Genomic DNA, 15,450 nt, shown 5'->3' on the forward strand with positions numbered 1-15,450 from the left:
ACTACACTCCTCCCCTCAACCCCAATAAAGAATTAAAAGTCCATAGGAACTAAGTCAAAAGTCTACGTGGATGTATACAGGAACTCTATCTATCTATAGTACCTACACTCCTCCCCTCAACCCCAGTAAAGAATTAAAAGTCACTATGATGTACCATAATTTACATAATAGCAGTTACATGAGAGTTGTGTTTATTCAGAATCACTCATATGATTGTCTATATATAGAAAGTGGTAGAAGTGGTTTTAAAAATCATATAGGCCAATCAGTGCACAAATATATAGATCACAATAATAATGCTCTGTGTAAAGCTGGGGGAAAAACCCTGGGTAAAACAATAATTACTTTATTTAAAGTAATACACATGTTAATAATTCAGTATTCATTTTTGTGTGTATGGTTGCATAACATTGAATATGATATGATATGATTATAAAATATGAATTTTATATTTCATTGTCACCTGCAAACAAGTACAATCCCCAACTGCTACAAACTTCTACATTAAAGTGGGTTGGTTTTTTTTGGGGGGGAGGGGGGGTATTGATGTTATCTATTTGGACTTTTTTCTTTTATGTTTATTACTTTGTGTTTTATATGCCCTCAAGAATAGGTTCCATAAAATCTATCTTATCTGTATAAATAGTGAAATTATATTCACATCACTAATGAAAATAGTAAAATCAAAATTATATATCTATAGAAAATCAAAATTAAATAGACATGATACATCACTTATAGAAATATTAAAATTATATGAGCATCACTTATGAACATGTATACATGTATATATAAACAGTAAAATCAAAATTATATAGGCATCACTTATAGAATTATTAAAATTATATGAGCATCACTTATGAACATACATGTATATTTAAACAGTAAAATCAAAATTATATAGGCATCACCTGCTAATTAATGCATATATATATAAAGATACTGGAATTTAAATCATATAGTCTAATTAATGCATAAATATAAAGGAGATTTGCATAAAAATTTATTATCACACCTAGAAAATATTAAAGTAAATATATTCAATATTTTGATGAAATTAACATAACTAGACAGTTAAATTACAAATTCGGAATCTCACAAATCAGATGTTATGAGAAAAAACACTGAACTGTCTTCAGAAAATTAAGCAAACAAAAATGGTTCCTACAGCAAACTTCTGTCAGAAATAATCCCTGCAATAATATTTTTTCATACTCAACTTAACAAAAGTGAATGTCAATTTGGTTTTGTAAATTGGTGAATTGACACCTTGTAGCAGTGGTCTAATTTTCATGCATAAACATTGAAAACATATAAAATGCGGTTTGCAGAATCCAAGCTTGGCATTAGGGTCTGTTAAAACCGTCTGTTTTATCTGGATTTTTAGCAAAATAATATAAAAAAAAAAAGAATGGTTCCAGCTAGCATTGAAACATACGGATTTTTTTGTTGTTATTACGAGATGTGGTCTCGTGATTATTCTTGGAAAATATGTATATATATATAAAGATTTGCGTCCTGCAGAACAGTGAATTGTAATAGAGGTGAAAGTTTTTTAAGTTTCTCTCATTATCAGATTACCGTACAAGTATGTACCAAGTCCCCACAGTCTCTGTGCAAAATCTAAAACAAAATCACTGTTTTGTCATGTAAATGTTTTATACGTGCATTATTTGTGAAACACAAAGTTGTTTTCTTTGCATCTTTTGAGTAAAATGAAAATTAATTTAAAATTGAATGTTACTTTTCTTCAAGAGAGAGAGAGAGATGATTCAAAGCTGCAATAAATGATAATCTTTCATCTTGGAAATATCAATGAAGAAAATACGATAAGGTTTTTGTATGAAAACTAGTTTAATTGTTTCCTATAGTGTTTTCATTTGATGTGTTGTATTTGATTTGATGTGTTGTATTTGATTTGATGTGTTGTATTTGATGTTTTGTGTTTGATTTACAGGCAATGTGGATGATGTTACAACATGATAAGCCCGAGGATTTTGTGATTTCAATGGGAGAAACACACAGCGTTCGAGAATTTGTGGAAAAAGCCTTCAAAGTGGTTAATGTGGATATAATGTAAGTTTTGTGGATTATAGGTGTTGTATACATGTCGTATCGGATCAGTTGATGAGTAGTGTGGATAATTCAAGTCGTATATGTGTATTACATGTCGTATCGGATCAGTTGATGAGTAGTGTGGATTATTCAAGTCGTATATGTGTTGTATACATGTCATATCGGATCAGTTGCTGAGTATTGTGGATAATTCAAGTCGTATATGTGTATTACATGTCATATCGGATCAGTTGATGAGTAGTGTGGATTATTCAAGTCGTATATGTGTTATATACATGTTGTATCGGATCAGTTGATGAGTAGTGTGGATTATACATTTTGCATATATCGTATAAGTGTTATTATGAATTTGTGGAGACAAGAGGGAGTCTTTCTGAATGTTTTAAGTGATTTTCTTCATGTGATGGCAGAGTTTAATCGTTTGAGAGTAATCAACATTTGTGTTTCACTTTTAGAAACCTCTCATGAAATCATAATTCTCACTTCATTTATTTATCACTTATTTATGAACTTAATAACACTTGCTACATACAAACTTTTTAAAAAAAATGATGAAAATCTAAACCAAATTTATGTTTTTATAAGTGAAATGCATACAATTTACTTTTTGGAATGTAATTTATTCTCATGATTTCATAATTTAATTTGATAACATTGGGGAGATTTTATATAGTCTAGAGTTATATAGTAATTTATTTCTACTTTTAAACATCATAGAAAATTAAAGTTTCTTATTATTTAGGAATTTTATTTTTGCACTTCTTACAACCAAACCAAACCAAAATATATATATCTACCCATACATCCATTATTTCCATTCAAGTGTCCTTAAGTCCTTCAGGTGATGCCACTCAAGATTCTATGTTCTCACATATTGGTGCTGAAAATTAGTATTTCCAAATTTAGAAATGAATTTTACAGTATCACAAAATTGTGACAAAGTGTTTACTAATTGGCAGTTATACTCAACGCATTATTGGGACAGTTTGAGGTGGAAGAAAATATTTACTTCAAAAGATTTACATTATGCATGCAGGGTAAACGACACATAGACGTGAATCATACTAAACGGAATTGTTTCATAGCCTGAAGTACCTGAGGTTTTTTTCCCTTAACTTGTTTAATTTAGTGTTTGTAATTAAATTTACCTCATAGTGTCTTTGTTAATTTAAACATCTGTTTGTGTAGTGATGTAATTTTTCTTGGTTATTAAGCATTTAAAATTAATCAAAAGACAGCTACAGTTTTGTTTGTGAAAAACTGCACTTCCAAGAACTGGCATGTCTCTCATCGTTCTTCAACTTAAATTTTTGACAGAAAAATGCACTTAAATATGCTTCTTTAAATATCAAGACTTTTGTCAAGTTGTGGTGAAATTTAGAGAAATACAGGTGTTTTCTAATAGGTATGTGCATTTTTATCAAACCAAGGTTAAAATAGGTAGTGGTTTCATTTCAAAGTTCAGCAACTGTAACATTTTTCAGCTGATGTTTTCAAAAATAACTTTCAAAGAAATGAATAGGTTTATGAATACAGACATTTGTATTATCTAGTGGAAAATTGTTGGTTTTTTTAAAATTACTTCTACTAGGAATTGAATACCGTACATATAGTGCAAGTCACATTTTTTAATTTTTGTAAATGCCATTTGGACTAAGTGTGTCATCATTGAATATTGGTTTGATATTACATTACAATGGGACTACTTTTGCAGATGGGAGGGAGAAGGTGTGAATGAAGTGGGCAAAGACAAAGTGACCGGGGAAGTAAGAGTGAAGGTCAATCCCAAGTTCTACAGACCCACAGAAGTGGTAAGAGTTCTCTCTCTTTGTTCATATAGACTTCATTCATCCGAAGCATTTATATCCTCTCTTTTTTTGTTCACAGCATATTAGAGAAATAGACCTCGTGCATTTTGTAAATAAATTTGAAACAGTATGGAGTAAATAATATGCATCTTTATTTTAAAGTTGTTTAAGGATATATGGCAAAAATGGACAGTGTTTGATACAAGAGTTCATAATGGACAGTGAGAATTCGTTCAGACAGAAAGAGTTATTCCCCTTTGCATACGTTAATTAGAAATGTTGAAAGCCTTTGTCAGTTTTCACATGACTTAGTTTTACCTGTATTTTGGGATACAGTCTAACATTTTATAGATTTCTGTTTGTTGACAACACAAATTTTTATGACACAGCTTGTTTTTTATTGGATTTTGGCATTTTTGACTGATTACAGTTTAATTACCAGCAGAGTTACACTGGTAGAAAGTGGTATGTACAAATTAGAAAGCAGTTCAAGTGTCACCACAGAAAACACAATATGACAAGGGGTGAAAAATCGGACTATAAACCAGGAAAAAAGGAAAATTCGTACTCTTTGTAAAAAAAAAAAAGAGAATTATTGTTCTTTTGTGGATGTAAACTATCATTTGATATTTTATGAAGCAAGTTGGCTGGAGTAAGGGGGGGGGGGGGGATAAGACATTGAAAGTCAGTAGAAAAATTGAATTGTTGATAAATAAAAACTTAATTAATTTACTCTGACCTCTTCATTGCTCACATTCAATGTCACCTTTAGGAAAATCGTGCATTTATCGATGCAAATGTAACATTGTTTGTGGAGGACATTAATTAGATTCAGAAAAAAAAGATGAAGTACAAGGGGAGGGGGGGGGGAGTATTGAGAACATCAGACTTATTGAATGGTCACCATAGAAATATTTTATAACTGACTGAACCTTATCCTTAAAAATGGCTGTTTTCAATGTTTGAAGCTGCAAAATGGAAACTATGAAAAAGTTTAAGAAAACATATCTTTCTGAAACGCTTTCTAGGAAGTGTGACCCAGGCCCGAAATGCACCATGCCATAGTCATTTATTACTGCTTTATTGCAGATCTACTTAATTTATTTATTTATTTTCATCACAATCTGAAGGTTTTATGACCCCTTTTAGCTATAAAAAGCCCCATTAAATTTCATACTTTTTAACCAAAAAAATATGGCAGGTGAATCACAATTCTAGCTAGTGTTTGACACTCAAAAAATCTTGTCACCACTGGTATTTATAAATCATACCAAAAATGAAGTCTTAAAACTTCTCACACACAAAAACATTTTTGACATTAAATGTGGATTATATAGGAACATAAATAATGAGGTGGGTTTAATGGAGACGCAAAACTTGTGCCTATTGTTTCCAGAGCGTCAGTCTGTTCTCTGGGGGTTTATTACAGGACTCGGGAGCCGTTTATAGACAATTGTGGGTGCTATTTCAGTCAAATGACCCTGTTTAATCAGTCAATATTAAAAAATAAGACCTGTGTGTATTGTGTTCCTATAATTGATTATTGTTGATTGTTGGACAACATTTGACATCACTTATCATTTAACACTATCATTAATGATGTTGCAACAAACTTATAAAACAATGGACAAAGTTTTCAATTATTTTTGTATTCCAAAAATATGTTTTGTGTTTTATTTCGGGGAAGCAGGTTACCCCTTCCCCCTTTTTTCTTCTTTTTAAAAGAATTTAACAAATGATATTCACAACATCTAGAAGGGTTAGGTCAGAAAATCACTTGCATTCCAGTCCAAGCTAAAACAAGTGGATGGATATTTTATTCAAATTTCACAGATATCAAATATAGCATTTATGAAATTATATACAGAATATTTTTTGCACAGGATTTTGGTTTAACGCATGGTAGACATTTTCGGCTCACGTTTTAAAAAAAAATTTGACTGACATGCATCAGATAAAAAAAATCTGTATCAAAAATGCATTCACGCTTAGTTGTCATATGATGTTATTTGATGATTTGTTGAAAATGGTTGTGTAAATTGTGAAGAATCCTGTCCGAATTTATACATTGAATGTGTCTATAAAACATATTACTGTTCATCAAACTTCACTGAAAATGACTTCTTTTGTGGAGGATGTGGCATAGAAATATTCAAAATGATGTAAACGTAATCTTGTTAAAGAACAAGGTACGGTTGTATACATAAAAAGGCCCAAAAAATTTCTCTCTATAAAATGTGTCTGGAATTAACCTTAATCAGTGTTTTAAAAAAGTAAAATAAATGCCAGGTATATTTGTCAACAAAATCAGAATGATAGTCCTAAATGGATAGCATTATGACATCATCAATAAGACATTTCCCGCCTTTTTCTCAAAATAAGCCTGAAAACTGTCAAATGTCATACAAATTATTGCTCAGGAAAAGATGTGCGCATTTGTCGAGCAAAATGAAAATGATATATATTGTGTATTATTTTGAGATGAAAAACATGCTTCAATATGAATTTGCTCGACGCATGCGCTGTATGTTTTCTAAAAGGAAAACCACCTGAATTTGTGGATATTTTCATTGAAAATGGCATTTTTGCAATTTTATGCCAACTTCAAGCTCTCGTCAAATGACACAAATCATTTTGCTGATCAAACTGAGTGAATTTTGGGTTTGCTAAACTATTCCTTAATTGGATGCCAGGATTTGAGCTCCAAGTGAAATCATCAATATTTTGGGCCAGATGACTGTAGAAACTGTACCTACTTCTTAGCTTTAAAAGCTTGAAAATACAGAAACTATTTAAAGGAATGTGTAGACCGTTGTCTTAAAGATTTGCAGAAAGTGTGCCTCATGAACTCACTTTCTATGGACAATTTGTAGAATTCTCAAACAATATCAACACATACACAGTGTTATAAAGACAAATTATGTATTCACTATTGGACTTGATCACATTTAGAAAACAAAAAATAAGATTGAGTCTTTCCTTAAATCTTTAAAAAAAAATTAGTTTTATTGGGGTTCAAGAATTTTAAGGGCTATTATCTTATGTAATCCTTGATGCATTTTTAAAATATTATGGCAAAAATTGAATATTGATTTTCAATCACCAAATTTATTGCAATGAATTGAATTAAAGTGCATTGTAATTTATAGGAATTTCTGCTTGGAGACTGTACAAAGGCAAAGACAGAACTGAAATGGCAGCAGAATTATTCGTTTGATGTGAGTAGTTAAGCAGGTTGTGATGGTCTGGTGATTAGTTAAATAGAGAATCTGACAGTGATTGGAAATAAACAAGTAAATGAAAAATGAGACCAGCTTTAACCTTTGATCTGTTTATTTCTACAGGCACTTGTCAAGGAGATGGTAGAATCAGACGTATCACTAATGAAAGCCAATCCCAATGCATAATATACAAGGTGTGTCTAGCCTCCTTAAAATCTGTTGTGTTCATGGTCACATCGATGTTTAAATCTGTATTTACATTTGATATCTGTAGTGTTCTTGGTCTAATTGGTGTTTGAATCAGCACAGTACGCTGATAATGAACACACTAGTAATGAATTAATGTTTTTTGCTTGCCCTAGAGGTTCACTATATCCATGTTTTACTGTATTTACATTTGATATATAGTTTTCTTGGTCACATTGGTGTTTGAATCTGTATCTGTAGTGTTCTTGGTCACATTGGTGTTCAATTCTATTTACATTTATTTAAATTTATCTTTTCAGGTTCATCTCTCCATTATTATTCGCAGTACAATGGACACTAGTGGGATCAATTCTTATATTCATTTGATGAAATATTGGGTATTCATTATGTTACTAGTAAATTTGGAAGTTTCATGAGGAATGTGAATCGGGGGTATCAGTCTGTCGGCTTTTAGTACCTTCTGTAATCCATGATGTAGACTCACACTGCCTTACATATTGAACATGAATGGAATAAATATTTTACTGTGTGTCAATGTCAGATACTTCTTGGTCAGTGATTTCCAGTCTGGAATGAATACTGAGACCCTGTCAACATTTTCTGGGTGTTGTAACACAGATTTCAAGGTTTTTCTAGATGTTGTAATTCAGAAGTAGTCATTGTAGCAGGCTAGACAGCATCTAATATATTCTTACGCATAATACTATAATGTTCATTAATGCCAGTCCCAGCTTTGACCAGCTAGCTTTAAAGTATTATCCACGACCATCAATTTATTGTGAATACAAAAATGAACATTTATTTTGATTCGTTTTGTGATTTATGATTCTTAAAAAATTATTTGTCTATTATAATTTTTAACTCTAGAATTCTAGAAATTTATGTTATAGAATCACTGGAAATGTTGTGTGACACTGTGGGTGGGTGGGTGGGGTTGTCGAATTTTCATGGAGGATGACTTCATGCTGTCTGTGTGCCTGCTTCTGTTCATGCCTACATTTTGCAAATTGTCAAGAAGATTGAAAAGGTGTTTTTGATTTGTACTTTTTGCATGTGCGCCAAAACAAAGACTTAATTCAGGAGAAAGTGATATTTGCAAATTTGGCGGACATATGTATGACTTTACTTAATCTTCCATGAAATGTAACAAAACTTCATAACCAGGAAAGATAACTGTGCTTCTTCCCTCAGAACTAGCACTTTGGACCTCACAAAAATATGTAACCATACAGTGAGACCCAGTTATGTTTGCCATTATAAGAGTGTTGTGTTCTACACTTAATACTGATCTGTGTAATTTCATTTGTATAATGGGTATTTATTTTAGATTCTATTTTTTCTGTCGTTTAGATAGGATTTAAGAAATATTTTAGTTTTTGATGCAGTTAACTGAAGAGTAGAAATTGATATACCGTAAAACTACTTACATACATGAGTATAAAAGTGCAATGGTATTTTTATAGGAATAGTGTTGTAATCAATAAGTTATGTTTTGTGTTCTATGCATGTTTCTCTGTACAAATGAAAAAGAATCTCATAATTATTATTTTACCTGTGTGGTGTTTCTCCGTTACATTTACTTTGTTTGAAATCCATTTTTACATGATTGTATGTCTGTTCACACCACCACGTCCCCAGTCTTCACGTGGAACTGATCCAGTGGAACATAAATAACAATCGCAAACTTTATGCAATTTGTGAATTATTAGGAAATAGAACTAGCACTGGTAGTTATTCTGTTGATTGACAATCACACAGTCGTAGTCACCTGCCTATCTTTATTCCTCTGTATCTCACAGTCCTCTGTAATCCGAAATCCCTTCACCAAGGTGTTCTTTCAGTTTAGTGATATCTTGAGAAATGTAAACAATAAAACAGACAGCCGCACTGCTGTTCAGCTGTTAAAGGCAACCGACTAGGCTCTCTCTGGATCTCTTGAGTTAATGGGGTATATGTAAATATACGCATTGTTTCAAATTTCGGTGTAAACTGAGTTTTAGTTCTAACCCTGTTCAGATTAGACAGGTTTTGCTGTAAGTGCTTTGTACTGTACATTCCAGTGTCTTGAGTTTTGTTCTTATATATTGTACAGCATATATTGACTGGGCGATATGAGTTTTGTTTTTTAATGTACAGCGTATATTGACTGGGAGATGTTTGTATTGGTTCTGTAACAATTGTGCACGTCTTATGTATTCATGTTTTTACCAACAACTATGGGCATGTATTAAAGCGTTGAGGTTCATGTAAAGGTATGTGAAATCCAAATTTATAAGCAGTAATTGTAAGTAAATTAAAAGATATTTAATTTCATTCTTCTTGGGTTTTTTATTTAAGTCATTATTTGTTCATTACAAAATCTGTGTAGTCAAGATATAGTAATGGTTTTTGCACCCTTGAATGTCCATTCAAACATCTTCAAATATTGAGTATACATTTATCTACATGAACGTGTGAATCTAAAATTGGAAGAATTATTTGTGTATAACACTGACTGGGCTGGGTTATGTCTGAGTTACATGTAAAACACTGGCTGGGCTGGGTTATATCTGAGTTACGTGTAAAACACTGGCTGGGCTGGGTTATATCTGAGTTACGTGTAAAACACTGGCTGGGCTGGGTTATGTCTGAGTTACGTGTAAAACACTGGCTGGGCTGGGTTATGTCTGAGTTACGTGTAAAACACTGGTTGGGCTGGGTTATGTCTGAGTTACGTGTAAAACACTGACTGGGCTGGGTTATGTCTGAGTTACGTGTAAAACACTGGTTGGGCTGGGTTATATCTGAGTTACATGTAAAACACTGGTTGGGCTGGGTTATATCTGAGTTACGTGTAAAACACTGGTTGGGCTGGGTTATATCTGAGTTACGTGTAAAACACTGGCTGGGCTGGGTTATGTCTGAGTTACGTGTAAAACACTGGTTGGGCTGGGTTATATCTGAGTTACGTGTAAAACACTGGTTGGGCTGGGTTATGTCTGAGTTACGTGTAAAACACTGGTTGGGCTGGGTTATATCTGAGTTACGTGTAAAACACTGGTTGGGCTGGGTTATATCTGAGTTACGTGTAAAACACTGGTTGGGCTGGGTTATATCTGAGTTACGTGTAAAACACTGGTTGGGCTGGGTTATGTCTGAGTTACGTGTAAAACACTGGTTGGGCTGGGTTATATCTGAGTTACGTGTAAAACACTGGTTGGGCTGGGTTATATCTGAGTTACGTGTAAAACACTGGTTGGGCTGGGTTATATCTGAGTTACGTGTAAAACACTGGTTGGGCTGGGTTATGTTTGAGCTATATGTTAAATATATGCAATTCATCATGAACGTAAACTTTCTCGGATGGAACAATACCCTGTAAAATATTTCCCACCATTTCAATCTGTGATCTTTAATAATTAATTTTTATTTACTTAAAATATTTAAGCTAAACTTTTTCTCACCAATGAGATGATTCAACGTTTTCTTCTTCTTCAATAACAATTCCAGAAGCATTCTTTAGACAACGTGAAGAGGCCCTTAGCGGAAACAGATTAAATTTTTCCACATTCAACAAAAATTCTTTGAATAAATAGGCAATTTTATTTGATTTTGAATTTTCTTAGGGGATATACAAACTATGATTGTAAAAGACTACAGCATTAATATCGTATTTGTTTAAAATGAAATAAAACAACGATTAACTTTTAAAAGTTTGGCCTATTTGGTATCATTTATAGATCAAAGCACCGCCGGTCTGTAATGCGCACGGTCAACCCTTGACGGGAGATTATGAAATTTGTTGTGTGTACAAAACCGAAAGTTGAGCTTTTATTTCAACACTGAACAACATAATACATCTGTAACTAGTGTGAAGACGAAAAGACCAACATTGTTAGTTTATATATACGTAATACATTTAAGGAAAGTATATGTAGTGGTACTCTCAGTGCAATTTGATCGTTGGTGGTACTAAATACAAGAACAAAAACACTGTGATATTCAAGGAATATGCGGGGTGATTGTATTGGGAGGGGGGGGTAATGAAATTGTCTCGTGCTTCCATCGTTAAATTTATGATACAAACATTTATCTTTGATAATTATCGGTGTTAATATCAAGAAAATAACATACAATGACACAGTATAGGTTTGACTGATGTAATTCCGCGAGGAAAAAACTGACAGTCAATACCAGAGACATGTCTCTGTATATTCAGAAAATGTTAGGATTAAAATGTGGTTAATTTTATACGTATATTGTAATAGTCTTTAGATTTGTAAATCTCTCTACATTGAATTATATATCTCTAAATATTGGCTTGTACATCTCTCTAAATTGAATTGGATATCTTTAAATTGAATATGGATATCTCTAAAAATTGGCTTGTACATCGCTCTAAATTGAATTAGATATCTCTAAAAATTGATTTGTATCTATCTCTTAATGTGAACTGGATATATCTGAATTGATTTGTATATCTTTCTAAATTTAATTGGATGTCTCTAAACTGATTGGTACATGTATACTTCTCTGTACTTCTCTGAATTGAATTGGATATCTCTCTGAATTGAATTGAATATCTCTCTGAATTGAATTGGATATCTCTCTGAATTGATTTAGATATCTCTGAATTGATTTAGATATCTCTCTGAATTGAATTGAATATCTCTCTGAATTGAATTGGATATCTCTATGAATTGATTTAGATATCTCTCTGAATTGATTTAGATATTTCTCTGAATTGAATTGAATATCTCTCTAAATTGAATTGGATATCTTTAAATTGAATATGGATATCTCTAAAAATTGGCTTGTACATCGCTCTAAATTGAATTAGATATCTCTAAAAATTGATTTGTATCTATCTCTTAATGTGAACTGGATATATCTGAATTGATTTGTATATCTTTCTAAATTTAATTGGATGTCTCTAAACTGATTGGTACATGTATACTTCTCTGTACTTCTCTGAATTGAATTGGATATCTCTCTGAATTGAATTGAATATCTCTCTGAATTGAATTGGATATCTCTCTGAATTGATTTAGATATCTCTGAATTGATTTAGATATCTCTCTGAATTGAATTGAATATCTCTCTGAATTGAATTGGATATCTCTATGAATTGATTTAGATATCTCTCTGAATTGATTTAGATATTTCTCTGAATTGAATTGAATATCTCTCTGAATTGAATTGGATATCTATGAATTGATTTAGATATCTCTCTGAATTGATTTAGATATCTCTCTGAATTGAATTGAATATCTCTCTGAATTGAATTGAATATCTCTCTGAATTGATTTTGATATCTCTCTGAATTGATTTAGATATCTCTCTGAATTGATTTAGATATTTCTCTGAATTGAATTGAATATCTCTCTGAATTGAATTGGATATCTATGAATTGATTTAGATATCTCTCTGAATTGATTTAGATATCTCTCTGAATTGAATTGAATATCTCTCTGAATTGAATTGAATATCTCTCTGAATTGATTTTGATATCTCTCTGAATTGATTTAGATATCTCTCTGAATTGAATTGAATATCTCTCTGAATTGAATTGAATATCTCTCTGAATTGAATCGGATATCTCTCTGAATTGAATTGGATATCTCTGAATATTGATTTGTATATATCTTTCAGATTTTAATTGGATATCTCGAAATTGAATTGGAATATCTGAATTGATTTGTATCTCTCTCTAAACTGATTTGGATATATCTCTGATTGGGTCTCTCTCTAGATTTAAATGGAGATTTCTCAAATTCAGTTGAATGGAATTTTAAGTTTTAAATGTGGCGTTAACTTAAAAATTTGAATCTCTGTGCAGAAACATAAAGATCACACAAAGTAATAACCTGGTCCATCTAGATCTAGATTTATCACCAAATGTCTTTGAAGGGCGCGGGTGTCCGTCGTTAGATTCGCTTAGTGAGGCCAGACCCCTCTATCTGTGAATCAGTATTAACTAGCTTATGACGGAACTTTCATTCAAGATCACCACTCTGAATTCAATGTTATCCCGGATTTGTGTCTTTAAAACTTCTGCGATCTGTATTTTGATTAATTTCTTCCATAGATTCTACTACTAGCTATTCACAATTCTTGCCCTTGATCAAGGATTTATCATGACTTGGACTCAAAATAAATCCAATATGCCAAGGTCATTTTAAACTTGCATAAACTTTTTTCTTTACAATATATTTCCTCAATGCGTCATTACTATTATCTTATAAACTTCTTGCAGTCCAAAGTCAAGGTCATTATGAGGTCATTGCTTGAGAGCTGGTCACGTGGTCTGGGTCATATTGAACATTCTCTGTTCGACATTCCTTACGCAATCTACTTTTTTTTTTTTACACAGTATGTCTGAGAACATCTTTTGTGTAGTCTACACAAGGTCATTTAAAAAAAAAAAAAAACACCCAACAACAACGCCACTTTGTTTCACCAATTGAACATAGTTGTAAATTTATATTAGAAAGAAAATTCAATGTAGATATATCATTTACTTGAATTTAAACAAAATCCTTGTTAATTATTTCTGAATATCGATGTAATTTACGGATAAGATGACCAACATTTTTTATCCCCACCCTTAAAGAGAATGCGGCCATGTAAATCGGAACATTTCTTGAACTTTTCCTCCGTCTTTCGTTACAAATTATAAATATATTCAACACTAGTGATAGCGTTCTATTTGAACACGTGTTGGGATCAAAACAGAGAAATCGATAACGGAAAAGAATTGTCAGCCCAGGTGCAAACCATGAAAGATTGGTTTGTTTAAAGAAAAAGTGAAAAATTCTTTTCTTTTGGCTGCTGGGTTCGAAGCGGCAGAAAAGAAATTATGACAGACACCCCCTCACAATGGGCTGTCGACACGATCATGGCAATAATTACAAAAACAAGATATATACACATATGTGGTTTATATACAACATATTCAAAAGAAATATAAACTTTTATTAATTTCCCTGGGAGGGAATTCGTCACTTTTCTGACTATTGAGAGGTTTGTTTTACTGAATGGAAAGTTAAGTCTATTGGACTTGGTGTGAAAGGTTTATTTGCTGGTCAAACGCTTCTGTTTCCGGGCCAAATTTTACTAAATGGAAAAAACAAATACGAAAAATATTTAAACCTGGATGGACAATGTGTCTTGGCCAGAAAATTCGATTTTAAAGCGAAGTTTATTGAAATCAAATCTAAAATTGTTTCATTCTCTGTCAACATGTCAAAACTTTGTCAATAATTGATTTGTGCTGGTCAGGACATGGTCTATAGGAAACAAACACATTCAATGTTGACAAACTTCCACGACAAGCCAATTACTCCTTTATTTCTCGACATTTGAGGAAATCTTGCTTGTTCGTGTGTTTGTCTGTATTTTTGTAGCAGATTGTGCATTACTTTAGTGAACCAATACAATTAAAGAATTGAAAAAGACCAGAAACTGGGCCAACATGTTGTGATCAGACTCGGAGAACAGACCCGTTTTAAGGTTCTCTGGCTTCGATACAAGTTCTGTAGCATTAAGAATTACTGCACACTTTTGCATGATTTTGATTTCATTTTTATAGATTATTTTTGGAAGCCAAAATCTTTAGACTTCAAATAGATATATTTACATTTTCAATCTTTTTGCCTTCGATAACTTTAGCAATTTTAATGATAGACAGTTCCTTATGAATGCGCATATGAATCTTGATAAAAAATATTCGTCTATTTTTCCAATAGAAATGGAAATATAAGATTTGAAAATACATGAGGGTATGCATTGCAACACTGCACGCCGATGTACTTGAAGTAGGCTGGCGTAAGCGTCTCGCAGTTCGTGTCCTCATGTATTCTTAAAAATGAATATTTCTTTATATATATATGTAGAGAGAGAGAGAGAGAGAGAGAGAGAGAGAGAAGCAAAGGCAATCTCTACTGGATTGTGTTCCTGGTATTACTCATTGTTTAAATATGATTTTACCATATCAAAAACCAATTGTTTTTCTTTTTACTTTAAGTAAATTTCCTTTGAAGTTATTTAAATTCGAGTTGGTTATCGAAATATAAATAAGAAGACACCAAACACATATTTAAAGTCTTACGCCGGCACCTTTTATCGAAGAATATCAATGAAAACAGACAAAAGAAAAT

At 32.2% G+C, this 15,450-nt stretch overlaps 1 protein-coding gene across 1 annotated transcript in view; it reads left to right on the top strand.

Moving 5' to 3' along the window:
• LOC125670803 (GDP-mannose 4,6 dehydratase-like) overlaps positions 1-9,625 on the top strand; it is a 39,660-nt gene extending 30,035 nt beyond the window's left edge. Inside the window, exons 8-12 of the mRNA XM_056140510.1 lie at positions 1,958-2,076; positions 3,791-3,887; positions 7,034-7,102; positions 7,229-7,299; positions 7,612-9,625. Of these exons, the coding sequence (XP_055996485.1) occupies positions 1,958-2,076; positions 3,791-3,887; positions 7,034-7,102; positions 7,229-7,291 (348 nt within the window). The 3' untranslated portion in view covers positions 7,292-7,299; positions 7,612-9,625. The remainder of the gene's footprint in view (positions 1-1,957; positions 2,077-3,790; positions 3,888-7,033; positions 7,103-7,228; positions 7,300-7,611) is intronic.
• Positions 9,626-15,450: the final 5,825 nt, after the last annotated feature.

The sequence above is a fragment of the Ostrea edulis genome, chromosome 1 (assembly GCF_947568905.1).
Source record: "Ostrea edulis chromosome 1, xbOstEdul1.1, whole genome shotgun sequence".
NCBI classification, from domain to species: domain Eukaryota; kingdom Metazoa; phylum Mollusca; class Bivalvia; order Ostreida; family Ostreidae; genus Ostrea; species Ostrea edulis.